The sequence below is a fragment of the Macaca thibetana genome, chromosome 1, assembly GCF_024542745.1.
Source record: "Macaca thibetana thibetana isolate TM-01 chromosome 1, ASM2454274v1, whole genome shotgun sequence".
Taxonomy (NCBI): domain Eukaryota; kingdom Metazoa; phylum Chordata; class Mammalia; order Primates; family Cercopithecidae; genus Macaca; species Macaca thibetana.
This window is the reverse complement of record NC_065578.1, coordinates 81177868-81194861: the sequence shown is the minus strand read 5'-3', so window position 1 is coordinate 81194861 and position 16994 is coordinate 81177868. Positions and strand designations below refer to the sequence as shown.

Sequence of the window (16994 nt, the reverse complement as noted above, 5' to 3'; positions counted from 1 at the left end):
AAGTGGCTAAACATCAATTTATAACCATCTTTAACACTTAATATAAACTACAGTGCCTCGAACCATTCAAACAATGATGTCAAATTTTATACTGTCTTGAATTTGAATGTGGGGAAAATTTTCCTTAAATCTAAATTTTAAAGAAAAGACAACTGGTCTCTTCCTTATTTTTAAAAACATCTTGGGTAACATACAAGGGTAAAAAAACAAAAAACAAAAAACAAAAAAAAAAACAACAACAAGCATTGGTTTGAACTAGAAAGAATACAACCAAATCAGAATACGTTTACCTTAACTATCTGTATACTATTTGAAGATGGCAGAAATTCCCACTTAATATTCAAAAACATACTTTCCACCTTGGCTTAACACATCTGTCATATTGATAGCCTTCTCTATGACTTCTCTAACTTACTGAGTAAAGCTAAATCTGCTAGGAAGAAAAGCCAGAAAGTGTTTAATCTGTTAAAAGGATACTTTATCTATAATTCATTGAAGGGTACAAGGAATTCCATACTTAGCTGTATGCTTTCTTAAGTTGAACTTGTTATTTAATTCTGTTTGCTTGTTTGTATGTTTTAAGTCTTAACTAACTATATAAACGATACCTCTTAACTGGAAGGAATGAGAAAACAAGCCAAAAACTGGAGAAAATATTTGACTAAGAGATATACGACGAAGGACTGCTATCTAAAAATATACAAAGAACTCTTAAAACTAAACACTAAAAAAAACAAAAACCCTCAATTTTAAAAATGGGTTAAGAATAAATAGATACAAAAAGATATACAAGGCCAGGCATGGTGACTTACGCCTGTAATCCCAGAACTTTGAGAGGGTGAGGCAGGTGGATTTCCCAAGGTCAGGAGTTTGAGACCAGCCTGGCCAACATGGTGAAACCCTGTCTCTACTAAAAATACGAAAAATTAGCCAGGCTTGGTGGCATGCACCTGTAATCCCAGCTACTCAGGAGGTTGAGGCATGAGAATTGCTTGAACCCGGGAGGCAGAGATTGCAGTGAGCAGAGACCACACCACTGCACTCCAGCCTGGGCAACAGAGCGAGACTCTGTCTCAAAAAAAACATAAAAATAAAAAAAAAAGATACACAGATGATAATAAGAATACAATAAGTATATAAAAAATGTTGAACATTTTATGTCATTAGGGAATTACAAATTACAACATCAATGAGACAGCAATACCCACTTAATAGAATGGATTTCAAATATTGGCAACACCAAATGCTGGCAAGAGCATAGAGAAAAAAGAACTTCTATTCATTGCTGGTAGAAATGGAAAGTGGTATAGCCACTTTGAGCTAAACATACTCATAACCTACAATCCAGCAATTGTACTATATTTGTCCAAATAAACTGAAAACTTATATTCACAGAAGAAACTGCACACTGATGTTTACAGTAGCTCTATCCATAATTGACAAAACCTAAAAACTACCTATATGTCTTTCTGTAGGCGCATGGATCAACTGTGTCTATCCAGACAATGAATATTATTCCATTCTAAACAGAAATGAACTATCAGCCAACAAAAGATATGGAGGAAATGTAAACACATATTACTAAGTGAAATAAACCAATCTGGAAAATATCTATGGCTACCAGGAGTTAGGAGGATAAGAGGGATGAACAGGCCAAGGACAGTGAAACCAGTTATGCATCATTAACAAAGGGATACTTTCTGAGATATGCATTGTCAGAGCTTCTTTTATCATTACATGAACAGCAATGAGTGTATTTAAACAAACTTAGACAGTATAGCCTACTACACACTTAGACTATAAGGTATAGTCTATTGCTCCTAGGCTACAACCTGAATAGTATATTACTGTCCTGAATTCCACAGGCAATTATAATACAATGTTAAGTGTTTGTACATCTAAACACATTTAAAATAGAAAAGATAATACATCACATTATGACTTTATGATGGCTAAGAGGTCACTAGGCAACAGTTCAGATCCATTAGCATCCATGGAACCACCATGGTACACGCGGTTCATCACTGACCAAAAAGTCATTAAGTGGCACAAGACGGTATTCTGTATACTACAATGGTGAATACATTTGTCAAAACTCATAAAATGTACAATGCCAAAAGCCAATCCTACTGTAAACTATGGACTTTGGGTGATAATTATGTGTCAATGTAGGTTCATGAACTGTTAACAAATGTACTGCTGTGGGGCAAAGTATCTGCAGTGAGAGACGCTGTGTGTGTGTGGATATGGATCATATGAGAAATCTCTGTACTTTCTACTTGATTTTACTAAGAACCTAAAACTGCTCTAAAAAACAAAGTTTATTAATTTAGAAAAAAAAAAAAGGTACGGAGCAACTACTGCCAAAGACCCAGTCACTTAAACATTCTTGATGTTACAAAAAGTATTTCAGATTTTTGAAGCCTTAAAAACTAAGATTACATTTCAAATATTATTCTTGTTTTTTATTTTATGTTTATATAACACAAAGAAAAATGTATTACATATTCTGATACATCAAGCTATATTAGAATGATTTACATATTTGAATGTTGATGAAAATATAAAGTGTAGAAATCAACATTAGTAGGTAAAAACCCAACTCAGTTTAATAAATAGGCTCAGATGTGGCCTATATCCATTCGCTTTGGAATAATTGTAATAATTTTTCTAATTTAGATACAACAGCTCAAATGGGACATTAACACATAAATATTTACCTTTGAGTCATAATTTTGAAGGCATCGGGGAGGTAGCAGTCTGTATTCTCCATCTGAAATGGGTCAGCATCACAAATCTTGTCATCCGTCCGACCATAGTTAGCGCTCTCAATCATGATGACATCACTGCCCGGGCATCGTAGATCTATAGAATAACCTTCACAGGATAATTCTCGTCTCACCAGCCCAAATGGTAAAGCTGCTCTGCTGAAACCTTAAAAAAAAGAAAGAAAGAAAATTAAACTGTAACTCATTTATAAGATAAATTATTTTGGTAAAGCATTTTCAAGTAACATGATTCATGTCTATCATCAGTCATAAACTCAGGCATTTATTAAATAATTTTTGGTTCTCTACAATATGTCAGAAAATTATTTTTATTCATCTTTATTTGGACTCTTCATCTTTACGAAATACTCTAACAAATTACTTTCTGTATAATCAGAAACTAAATGGCTTTTTTAGTAAATCCAAATAATGACAAATTTAATCATGGATTTTTATAAACAGTGACAAGTTTTACAAACAGAAAATATAAGCACTAATCAAGAAAGAATTTTCATTTGTGCAATGGAATGAAAGCTCTGCTACACCCACTGGCCTTACTTTCTTATTTAATGTATACACATTAATTGCTATTGCATTATCTTAAAAAATACCTTCATCTTAGCAGTTTTTTCCCCACAATAACTAAGATATTTATGACAGTAAGATACTTATGGCACAATAACTTATTTCCATTTAAATACCCTTTATTTAAAACTGACACTGAAAGGAATCAGCAGATGGACATTCAAAGGAGCCAGCACTGCTCCCATCCAACTCAACAAATGCAAAGTCAACAAATGAAAAGTACAAAATTCTCTACGATCAGTTACGTCAACTACAAAATTGACATGAAACATTTAAGACATTACTTTTCTTACCTGTACAATTCTAAAACAAAATAATGTCCATAAAAATGCTTAAAGTACATAAATATGAATTTATGTATGGTACATCAGGTAGAGAGTAGAGATAAACACTGTTCATAAGTGCTCTAAAAAAGATTACTGAATGAAATAACTAGCATTTTAAGTTTAAATCAGTTTCCAAAGTAGTAACAGAGCACAGGACAAAGCGCAAAAGCAAGGAAAGCCAAGAACAGCCAAGAACTATGTGTGACAAGGACATCCTTGCTGTCCTGGTGGGCTACCATCAGGCTAGCTACAATAGCAAAACCTTCTCCTACAATGTTTCAACTTTTTTCAGGTCTCTAACCTATCACCATCTATAGCACTCCTATTACAAAAAAACAGCAACACTTTCAGTATTTTTTTTATCTCTATCATTTTCATCATTCTGTATTATATGCATTATCTCATATATTGCCTTTTATACAAAAAAAATTACACTCAGAATAAACTGTTCCAAGTTATAAATTTCCAAGCTGAAGAGCTGGGCTGTGCCCAGGCCAATCCAATGCCAACAGTTGTTCTCTTTACCTTTCTTGAACAATGTTTCTCACTAATTCAACAAAATAGAAAGTCACCTGGTTAAACATGATCTTTTCTTAGATGTAAGTATATTCTTCCAAAGCAGTACTGGGTGACACACTGGTATGATTTTAAAGAGCAGCAATTTTCAAACCTGGCTGAGCTCTCAGTTCTTCAGAGAAAACTAAAGGGGTAACTGGACTGAAGATGGAAGAAAAGAATACCTAATTTGGAATGCAGAAATCTTCAGGAGATTGTGGCAAACCCCAAGTTTGGTAGGTTTTCACTAAAAAGGTTTATAGTATGTTGAGAGTACTGTAGTATGTGGAGAGGTGCACTACTAATGAAGAAGGGATACAGAAACGGAGCTGGGTAAATGTGATACAGAAACAGAGCTGGGTAAATGTCAGGACAAATGGTACACAGGCCAAACTTCCAAAAGGTGTTTCTTCCCCAACAGGTTCATAAACTTTTATATGTACACACACACACACACACACACACACACACACACACACACACACTGCTTTTTCTCCATCTCCTGATCTTGTACTGTACTACCTATACAAATAATTAAGCTTAAACTAGTATTACCACATTTGTTTTAATAGAAAATATTTTTATGGCTTCAGAAGCTGACACATTTCTGTGGCAAAGGCTATGTGAAAATTCAAACAAATGACATCAAATAAAATTTTGAAATGCAACCTATTTTAAATAGAGGCAATTTGCAATTATAATTCTATAATAAAACAGAATAAATCATATTATTAGAAAATGCTAGAAATACTAGAACACATTATTAAAAGACTGGCTTGGAGCCATACTCGCAATGCTTACTATTTTGTCAAAAACACAGAACTGATTATGAAGCACTGTGGTTTTTAAAACCCGACCACTTTAATTTTTGTTGTTGTTAGTTTCGAAGTTAATTTTCCTCTGCTTTTGAAACCTATTTGGGAATTGGCATAGTTGAGTATGTTACTGTTTTGATAATTCAGGGAGAGGAGTTTAAGGCTTTAGTCACAGTCATCCAAAAAAGTACAGTAAGGTCTGGCGCTGTGGTTCACGCCTGCAGTCCCAGCACTTTGGGAGGCTGAGGCGGGTGGATCACCTGAGGTCTGGGGATTCAGGACCAGCCTGGCTAACATGGTGAAACCCCATCTCTACTAAAAATACAAAACTAGCCGGGTGTGGTGGCGCACACCTGTAATCCCAGCTACTCGGGAGGCTGAGGCAGGAGAATCATTTGCACCTGGGAGGCAAGGGTTGCAGTGAGCCAAGATCGCACCATTGAACTCCAGCTTGGGCAAAAAGAGCCAAACTCCCATCTCAAAAAAAAAAAAAAAAAAAAAAAAAAAGAGTAAAAGCCTGTAGTAAGGCTTTTAGTTATAATCTCAATGCCTACAATAGCACACGATACAATAATTCTTATAAATGTGGAACCAAACTGTTGAATTAAACCAGTGATTGTTTAACACAATATAAATTGCAATGTGCTTTCCTTTGTAATGTCTATTTCCTTTGGTAGTGAAAACAAATGGTGAACATTAAAAACAAGGCAAACTACTTATCAATGAAAATTATCTGCCATCTCCCAAAAAAAAAATTTAAATTGTCAATTTACTATTATGTATGTATCACTGGAATTGTCATAAGACAGATGGGTTACATATTTATACATTTCTCTTTATCTAAACTCTGTGTTTCCAACCAAAAAAATTACATATATAATGAATATATAAATTCATTAAAAAACAAATATGAAGAGAGAAATAAATATTACTTGCAAAGCAATTACTATGTGCTGGCACTGGCTTAAATGCTTTATATGGATCACTTTATATTCAACAACATAAAAAATAAACAATGGAATAGTTGCTGTTATAATACCAATTTTACAGAGTATGACACTAAGGCATCAAATAGTAGTATTTTTAAGGTCTCAATCTAAACCACAAGTTAGATTCTAACCCATGCAGGGAGCTTAGACTCCAGAACCCTTCTCTGATCAACTCTGACTACTCCAGCCATTTTCTGATAATGTAACAAGATTTATTTTATAAGTTTTCATACAATCTGAAAATCACCAAAGAATATATTAGTAAAACCGACAGGAAATAATTATTGTAGACGTTCACAAAACTATATGAATAGTAGGGAAAATCGTCTTTGTAGAAACGTAAACATGTGTACCATAAATATAGAGAGCAAATGCTATCCTGTAGGTACACATGGAGAGGGCACTGAACATCGCAATATGAGTATATTGGGTCAGCCTTGTGACTTTGGGCAAAGTCATTTTACTTCTCTGGGTTTTAATTAAAACCTTTTTTGAAGAATTAAAGTTATTTCAAAGTCCTATAAAATTTCCCCAATCTGTAAGTCTAAACAGGCAAGCTCCTTTTAATCAAGTACACATGCTATTCTAACATTTCAAGTGATCAATAATTAATAAACGACTTGCTCTGTTTTCTTAAAATATAAAGATAACGACATTGTTAACATGGATGTGCTGTGCACATCCATATAGATGATGAGGTACTGTCCAAATAATTCTCAAAAGTCTGTGACGAACTAGGCAGGGTTCACACAAATCACAGGAAAACACCTTCCTAGGTTAACTATTTTAATCAATGACTTAGTGGAAAAGAGAAAATAAACACGAATCAATTATGAGAAAGTTCTCTAGTTGTGGCCATGATGGAAATGGGTGGTCAGACACGCCTCATTATACTTTCCTTTCATTGGAATTCTGGCACAGCTGACTCTCTTTAACATTAAAACAGAGACTTTAAGACTGACAGAACTGCCCCCACCCCCCTTTTTTCCTGAGATGGAGTCTTGCTCTGTCACCCACGCTGGAGTGCAGGAGTGCAGTGGTGCAATTTCGGCTCACTGCAATCTCCACCCACCGGGTTCAAGTGATTCTCCCACCACAGCCTCCCCAGTAGATGGGACCACAGGTGCACGCCAGCGCAACCGGCTAATTTTTGTATTTTTACTAGAAACGAGGTTTTGCCATGTTGGCCAGGCTGGTCTTCAACTCCTGACCTCAGGTGATCTGCCCACCTTGGCCTCCCAAAGTGCTAGGATTACAGGCATGAGCCACCACGTTTGGCCAGAACTGCCTCTTTAAATCTGATTAAGAAATATTTCCAATCTATTCTCTCTAATACCTGCTACCTAAAGCTTTCATCTGCATAACAAGAACCCTGGTCACCACAACCCCCCCAGGCACTTTCTTCTGTTGATTCAGGTCTTTATTAATAGACAAACACTTTCAACCAGTTGCCAATCGGAAAATCTCTGAGTCCACCTATTACCTGGAATCCTAACTCTACCCTTTGGGTTGTCTTACTTTTCCAAACTGAACCAATGAACATCACTCATGTACTGATTTTTGACTTATGTCTCCCCAAAATGTATAAAACCAAGCTGTAGCCCAACCACCTTGGGCACATGTTGTTAGGAGCTCCTGAGGCTGTGTCACGGGCATGTCCTTAATCTTGGCAAAATAACTGATGGAAAATAAAAAGGTTACATAAATTTTTAAGAAAAATATAAATTGTTGTGCCTTCTTTGGCCATTTTACACTATTTTCCTGAAAACTTCAAGGGATACAGCTCAACCTCTTCTACCAACAATGCTACTTCAAAGAAACTTTGACATGCCTTTAATAAAATTATTGCAATTAGTATAAATTTTTAAAACTCAACATTTTCACTAAATAAATCTTATGAAAGACGTAAAAACCTATTCCTGAAAATATATATTTACCCCTTTATTTATATCACATTAATGATCTAGAATACTGACTCACGGGAAGAAATCATCTATCTATCTATCTATCTATCTATCTATCTATCTATCTATCTATCTATCTACCTATCTATCTAGATTTCTTTAATCCTTTGCCAAATCTACATAATTGATTCCCAAATATGGTTACATCAGAATCACCTAAACTTTTGATAAAGACAGATCTTGAAGTTCTATTCCAGACCTACTGAATCACAATCTCTGGGTCAGATGAAGCTACACTATCTGTAATTTGTACAACAAAATGTTAATTTACTTATAGCACACTAATATAATAACTAAGATGTGCAAAGAATGTCTCCAAGGCCTTTGAAATAGTTTTTTTTTCTCTATCTGACTACATATTTGTTGTCATTGTCATCATATTTCCTCTTAATTCTACAAGCTAGTTTTACTTTGTAATAGCTCCTTTAAAATCTTTATATGCTAAATCTAACATCTGGCTCCATATCAAAGGCAATTTTTATTTTATGGGTCAACTTTTCTCTTTCTTTATGTATCTTATAAATGTTCTGTTGTTGAAAACTATACATTTTAAATAATACACCATTAGCAACTCCGGTTTCAGATTTCTTTCCCCTGAGAATTGCTGCTGCTGTCGTGGTTTCTTTTTAATATCTCAGCTGTATTAATATGCAAAATCTGTGCCTCCACAGTGTGTGGCTGCTTATGTCTTTGCTCACTGTTTTAATTCGTTTGAATTCTTATTTTTATTTTTTAGCCTCGGCTCCTAGATATCACCTCTGTTTGCATGGCTTAGTGGTCAGCTAATGACTGGGCAGAGACTTTGCACAAAAACCATAGGCCCATGATTAGGTCTCCACTCTTTGCTGATGAGATTGTATGTTAGAAAGAGTGTTAATCAAGCAGTTTATAAGACAGTCTCAGTTTTTTACTTTCTGCCAAGTCCTCTCATGTCTCCTCTGTATATGTGTAAATTTAGCTTCCCAGTTAGTTAAGAATGCACAGAAAGTTTATGGCTTCTTCCTGTCCAAGATTTCCCTGTTATGTTTCAGACTGGTCTCCAGTCACCCCAACTGGAACTACAACCAAAGGATAGCAGAGCTACAGGTTTTCCCCATTTTTTTCCCTACTGTGTTTACTTTCATTGACAACAATGCTGGGCATGAGTTTCCACCCTCTACTCCAAATCATGTCAGCTCTTTGTGGCAGTAAAGTCACTAGTTCTGAAGGCCAATCTTGCCCTGATGAAACTTCCACAATTACATAGTTAAGGAGTAAGAGATGGAGGGATTGCGGGGAATAAGGAGCAACCCCATGCTAGAAGGCTTTAAACATCTGCTGTTCATAACAAAGTTCTAGTAGATTTTCATAAATAATATTTCCCCATTTGTTGTTTGGTTCTGGTTACTTTCCAGCACCCAAAATGGTTCTTATTGACAATTCTAATTTTACACTTGTTTTAGAGGGAATTCACCACCCTCAGAAGTTCCTCTAAGACTTTATACATATTTCCTGATTATGAATCCTCAAAACAACCATACAAGATAGGTAATATTATCACCATTTTACAGAGCAAGAAATTGAGGCAGAGAAAGCTTAAGTTTTCTACAGTCACATATCCAATAAAAATGAAATTAAGATTTCAAACCCAGTAATTCAGCTCCTGGGTTCATGTTCTCAAATGTTACTTTAATGCCTCTCCAAATGATGATGGCCATCAGCAGCAGGTTTGGGGACAGAGTTGTAAGGAACATCATTATGGTATGCTGGCTGCTACTAGTCTTGGGGGAAGAAAAGGAACAGGAAAGGAAACTGTGTCTGATGGTCAAGTTTTCAGGAAAATGGCTGGGTCAACATAATCAACATAAAGAAATCCCCAAATTAAAGCCTTTTAACCACACTATTACTGTGATATTCATTCCAAGCCGTTTTTCAATCTATTTCTATTTCAACAACAACAAAAAAATAAGCATCCCAACCAGCAAAATGTAATCCAATCCATCTGGCAACCCTGACAATTGAAGAAAGAACTGGTGGGAGGCCCTGTGAGCAAAAAATCAATATTGCAGCTTTGTGCTTTGCAAATGTGAATACTACCAAATAGCGGTGCTTAGAGTAAAATGAACTGTTTTGCTCCATTTTCGCCTCTCTGAACAAATGATTTTGAAAAGACAGTTTTTCCCCCCAAGCTATAAAATGTCAAGCAGTAACTCTCTGTGCTTTAGGCTAGTGATTGGAATAATATCTCCTGGCAACAGGTGCAGCGACTTAAGACTGAAATTATTCACATTCAGGGGTAACTCCTAACAAACAGATGCACTGCTACCGGATGGGAATTTGTAAGACCAGAATTGAAATTCTATCATTAAATTTGGCATCATTTATAAGCATTTCTGCAAGAAAATATGTTGCTCTGACAACAAATAGTGCCCTTTGTTGTGATAAACTTCAAGTGCTTGTTGAGGAACATTTGCTTTTCTAACAAAGTCTCCATTAACTCTCTTCCTTAAAACATTTCTGTAAAATCGCACATTCCCATAAAAAGTGTTCTTACTAGGCTGTACTATAAAAAATTCAACTTTTCTGGTCCTGTTGTTCTTAATTACTTTGAACTAAATACTGTCATGTTTGCTACTGCCCATGCTGTTTAAGGGCCCCAGGAAGCACCATGCTTTTTGATTATCAGGGACCTCTATGAGAGTGAGGCTGTGACTCTAAGCCATGCTGAAACATTAACTCAAGCCATAGTCTGTTACCAGTGCTGGCATATGAAATCTCTTCATTATTCCTGTTTATATATGTTAGCAACATTTATTCCTAAAATGGAAATGAGAAAAATACTTAAGGAGGGGGGGACATGATTTCAACCAGGCTAAAGTGAAATTTAGGAGCATCCAGAAAGCTTATTTCAATTTCATCTTAATTTAGATGAAAATAAAGTGTTAAAAGTAAACCTAAACAATAAGTTGTCACTGATAGTCCAACTTTTTCACTCATCTCTGCATATTCATGGAGCCAACTAAGCACAATTTTTAATATCAAGGATGCATAATAAAGCTTTTTTATACCACAAGGCAGAATGTTAAAAACCTATTTTGTGTAAATTTGTAGAAGATCCTTTTAATTATTTCATTAGATCCACTTTAGAAATGCCTTTATCAATCAATCCCTAAAACATCTACTTTTTTGTGCTTACTTATATGTAATTCTTTTCACCTGTCTGTATTACGTTACAAACCTAAACTACGTGTGGAAAGTAAAAGAGACCTACCTACTTTCACCTTTGAAATTGTTCTTATGCAAATAATTCAGAAAATAAATGAATGCAATGTCATTTTCCAAAATAATAACACTGGCCTAGAAAATGCTGCAATTTGTATATAAGCAGGGTGAGCATGAAACACCCAACAAATGCTTACAGAAATATGAAACTGTTGCAAAAGAAAGTGTTCCAACAATTTAAGATCATATAACTACACAATCATCAACTCAGTCCAAATAAGTGATATGCCTTAGCTTCATGTGTCATTTTGGTTTAGAAGCTGTTTTTTTGTTTGTCTGCTTTAGGGAGAGAGTCTCATTCTGTTGTCCAGCTGGAGTGCAGTGGTACAATCAAAGTTCACTGTAGCCCCAAGCTTCTAGGCTCACGCATATGGGCTCAAAATCAGCCTCTTCCCCACCCCTGAGTAGCTAGGACTGCAGGCTCATGCCACCATGCCCAGCTAAATAAGCTGTTATTTTAGAAACATTTTAAATAATGAAGTACTTCAAAAAATTTTTTTCTAAGAAGAATGTTTACAGTTTATTTGAAATCTTAAGTAAAATCAACTTAAATACAAAATACTGTTACATTGAGAAATACATCAATATTTTCTAATAAATATGTACATAATGAAAATACATATTTAAACCCAATTACGTAACCTACAAGGTAAAAATCTTCAACTTGGGGATTTGCTAAGAGTCACAAAATGCTGGACACTCTGGATGCTCTAAGGTAAAAATATACTTTTAGAAAACCATTAGCTAATAGTTTCAAATACTACTACTTCTGAAAAGCCTTTTGACATTTTAAAAAGAAAGTACACATTATGAGTCAAAAATACTGTGAGGTTAAATTCCTTACTAGAAAGAAATTAACTTCTATCTAAAAACTTCTAAATTATCAGTAATTAATAATTCACAAGTACCATGAAAACATATTTCAGTTATAAAATACTATCTGTTTAATACTTTAAAAAAATCCTGATAAGCATGTCTATTAAAAATAATATATGCCAAAAAAAGACGCTATTAGTCTCAGTATATAGTTACAACTTCTAAGTTCACAAAGGCAGAATACTTTTATTCTGATCTACTTTAAAAAAAAAAAAAGTGACATTCACACTAAGCTTCAATATTACCCAATTATTCAGTGTCTCTGTTTAAACTATCTCCTCTGCACAGGATGTTCCACTCATTTTTCTGTTAGGCAACAATTACTCTTCAAAACCTAGTTCAAGACACCCCTGACAACAGGGAAAGGAGAACCTGAGCTTAGGTTTGGGTCATTTGTTTCGTTTCTTTCAATTAACATCTACTGAGAACCTACTATGTGCCTAGCACTCTTCTAGACACTTGGGATACAAGGAACAAAAATACAATAATCCCTGTTCCTGAGTAACAAACAAGGGGGATGAGACCTCCTTCAGGACAAGTGTCATTTATCTGGTTCACTAGTACAATGCCTAAATGTAGTAAAGGACCAACTTACAGTGTCCTTTATAGAGTGACAAAATAAAGATGTTAAATAAATGGATATATGAATGAATGAACAATTATGAGCTCCTCTATCAGAGAAGGTAACACATTCTAAGGGTCCTTCTACTTATATTCCTTCCTTACTGGACTCTGAGCTTTTCAACAGAAATTGAATATTATTTATTCAGGGACACAGTAGGCATTTTATTTTTACTTTATTTTACTTTATGCTTTATTTACTACTATAATTCTTATGTACCAGAAGATGTTAAACATACTCAAGAACATAAAAGCTGTTTTAAGACGAAAAGAAACAAAAACTCCAGAGTTTTATCTTTTATGTATATATTAGTTTTGAGTTTATACATTTAAGACATGAACATCATCAGAAAATGGTTTTTAAAAATCCAGGTATCAAGAGATAAAGAATATAAACATGACAAAGATGACATTTTCATCAGAGTCCCCTAATCAGTGGGACTCAACTATGAAAATATGCTCTTAAATGACTGATGATCTGCTATAGTTCACAATCTTCCCAGAGTTCCCCCCCTCCACCCAGGGAAATAGGAAATACTCTTTATAATTATTATTAACTAGTTAAAACTAGTTTAACACCAAGAAGTTTCTAGTAAAAATTTAATATCTGAAGTCATTCGCATTGTCCTAGCAAATTAAAATTCTTAAATAATTCTGTATAATGTATTCACTGTCAACAAAGAAACTAGCAAACAATTACAGAATAAGTAACTAAACGACAATTTCATCATCTCCTCAGGTATAACTTATTTCCAACTCTACATTATTTAATATAATCTTCTATCTTATAATTTTAGTACCCCTTTGTTATTAGAAATTTCATTAATTCAGTCCCACCTCCATCCAGCATAAGTATGTATTTATTTTTAAAAGTAATTAAAGAAGAAGCAAAAACACAGAAATGAGCTATTTGTTCCCATATCCAGTGACTCACTCCAACCTTGCTAGGTAAAGGATTCCACTCATTTTTTGTCATTGATGCTAAAACTCATTAGAGTGGAGACTTCATTTAAAGTATTTCCCAGGCAGGTCTCCCAGATCAAAGAGTAAAAATTTGGATTTTAAGTCTTTTTAGTTAATACATTGTTGTATTTAAACATAAGCAATTTTTAAAAAACACTAACACAAAAAAACTCTTAACCAAAATTTCCTTTTTAAAAAGGTACCTTTAGGCCTGGGGTGGTAGCTCATGCCTGTAATCCCAGCAGGTTGGGAGGCCGAGGCAGGCGGACCACCTGAGGTCAGGAGTTTGAGACCAGCCTGGGCAACATGGTGAAACCCTGTCTCTACTAAAAATACAAAAAAATTAGCTAGGTTTAGGCGCCTGTAATCCCAGTTACTCAGGAGGCTGAGGCAGGAGAAACGCTTGAACCCAGGAGGTGGAGGCTGCAGTGAGCCGAGATTGCGCCACTGCACTCCAGCCTGGGCAACAAGAGTGAAACTCCATCTCAAAAAAAAAAAAAAAAAAAAAAAAAAAAGATACATTTAAATTGAATCACATGAGTAACCACAATATAGATGAATGAAAGATTTCCCTACCAATTTTTATATTTCCATATTAATTTTATTAGGCAACAATAAACTCTAAAGGTATCAAGTTACCTGTGTAACAGCTTCCTACTGAAAGGTTTCTATGAGTGGGCCAATTAATACCAACTCTAGAACTTATTTGGGTTAACAACATTGAAACTGCACTGAAACCACCCACTCATTTCTCTGAATCCCAAGACAAATCCAAAGGTGACCACATGCAACCACTGCTGACTCAACCAAGTGTCTTAGAAAGGAAAGACACTATATCCCCATATATATTCCTATGAGGTATTTATTTCTCACTTCAAGTGGGAAAGATTAACACACTGAAACTAGTCACACCTCTTGACTTTCCACAATTTGTTACCCATGCTAATAATTCAATCACTTAAAAAGTAACAGCCATGTAACCTTTTACCCACTGAAGGCCCTGATGTCATGTCTTTCTTCCTGAGTACTTTAAAAAAGGAAGTTTCCCTAAAACTTCAAAAGGCTGTAAATTAGGCCTTTTCTTTTTCTGAACACACGAATTCTATTGATAATAACAGAAATAATTTTCTGCTGGAGTAACAAGGCATTTTCCAACAGGTTTCTAGAGAAAAAGAAAACATATTGAAATAATTTCTCATCTCAAAAAATAACTTATAGAATCAAAGTTTTTTTTAAATTTCTACTCTTTTTCCTTTAAACAATGTTTCATATTTGATTCTCAATGATGCTATATACATGAAATTTCCAAAATATACACTGTCATTACACATAGATAAGACTCTTTTTAATAACTGAAGATTACTTTTATCTTGCAGATATAAAGATAAATTTCCAACAGATACATAGAGCTTGTGGGAACAACTAATCAAATGCATAATACGATATATACAAAACAAACAAAAATACTCTAGTGAATACTGTGACGATTGTGTTATTACTTTTCTCAATTAATGCTGTTGGTCCAATTAAAACTTGCAAAATAGAAGAATAAATAAAATAAAACGCAGTAAGGAACCCACTCTGTGAACTCTACCTCAAAACGCAATAGCTGCAAATTCAAAATAATTTTTAAAAACACCATCAAACAGAAAATAGCACTTATTTCTTGCTTCATTCATTATATATCTGTGTCCTTAACACATTCTAATTCCTCCATTAGACAATGCTGGAATAACCAAAAGAAACTAACAATACAAGTTGGAGACAACTCCACCACTTCTAGAAACTGCAGAAAGTCCATCCAGTTGTAAAAGCTCTTCCTGAAGCCAAGAGATGATCTATAGAAGTAGTCTAACTGTGAAACTATGAGTTGGACAGAAACCAATTCCCAAAAATGGTATGAAGGTTATAAAGTCTTTCCTTAAATGACAATGTAATGACTTTGATTTCGTGGTTGGTTTCAGTGTTACCATTTTTGTGTTTGCTATTAAGGGTTGTTCAATTTTTAATGAAATGATGAGGTTTTTATGAAAGAACACACACTATTTTCAAATCTTCTCAACACAACATTTAGGGAAAGGGGCAAGGAGGGAGTTTTATTTAACATTGTAAAGTTACAAAATGTTACCTTAAAAAAAAAAGTAATACTACTTTTCTGCAGAGTTAAAATTATATCCTTTCTTGTATTTAACTGCAAGCTGAACATCAAGAGAACTAAGGAACAGCACGGCAGCAAATCCAATGGTACAAGCCCTGCCCCTACACACTACAGCCCATTGTAGTCTTTCATACTTGTTCCGCACAGGTACCAACAGTGCAGAGGAAACAGAGCAGTTCCAACTTCTGGATACACAGATTCTGACAAATTACAAGGAATGCAGGAAAAGAGGTTCATAGGAACCCTGCTTGAGAGCCACTGTTGCTATGCCCTGGTGCACTACTCTAATGCCCCTTCCTTGGTACTTTAAATGTTTACTTCCCCTTACAACCTCAAATACTTTTAATTTCATCCTTAAGAAGCTGAATGTCACCAGAGTAAAAAGTTCCTGTACTATTCAAGAAAAAAAGAAAAATAGAAGAAAGGATTGATAAGAGTCACAAAAACAAGCCAATACTTCTTATCAGAAAATGAGAGTAAGTGCAGGTGAATCTGATTTATAATGACAGGCAGGTTTTAGAAAATTACATTTCCCAAATCTGTGCAGCATCCTAACTAAGAACTATGTAGAAGCAGGAACTCATCTAATTCATGCCAGTATGCACTGTGCCTATCTCCATGCCTGGCACAGAAGATATAACAATGAACACATGAAAGAACCCAGGCACTAAAAATAGATAAGGTTTTGAATTCTAGTTCTGCCATTTACCAACCTGGCAAAACTTTAACAAGTTTCTTTACAAATGAACTTCAGTTTCCTCAGAAAGCCGTGATGTTAATTTATATTTAATATTATTATAGAGTAAATACTCAAATGTTTCACAAATGATATTCAAATCTGGTCTACCAGATACCCATTAACAGTCCGTTCTAAACAAGGGCTGGACTACTAGTTTTTCCATGGTCCATTTACATTTTTTAATGCTTAAACAAAATCAAAGGAACAATCTTTCATGACATATAAAAATGTATGAAATTAAAATGTCAATGTCAGGTAACAAGATCTGAATATTGTCAATAAATGTGTTGGATATTCATTTCTCTCATTATATATACATCTCTACAACACCCTCAAATTTGGCTTACAAAGTCTAAAAAAATTACCATCTAGCC

The 16994-nt window shown here is 34.7% G+C and overlaps 1 protein-coding gene across 25 annotated transcripts in view; it reads right to left on the bottom strand.

Moving 5' to 3' along the window:
• ADGRL2 (adhesion G protein-coupled receptor L2) overlaps nt 1–16994 on the bottom strand; it is a 684558-nt gene that overhangs the window by 84304 nt on the left and 583260 nt on the right. For all 25 annotated transcript variants that reach the window (XM_050769910.1, XM_050770082.1, XM_050768737.1 and 22 more), the window contains one exon: nt 2721–2934. In XM_050769910.1, coding sequence (XP_050625867.1) covers nt 2721–2934 — 214 coding nt within the window. The remainder of the gene's footprint in view (nt 1–2720; nt 2935–16994) is intronic.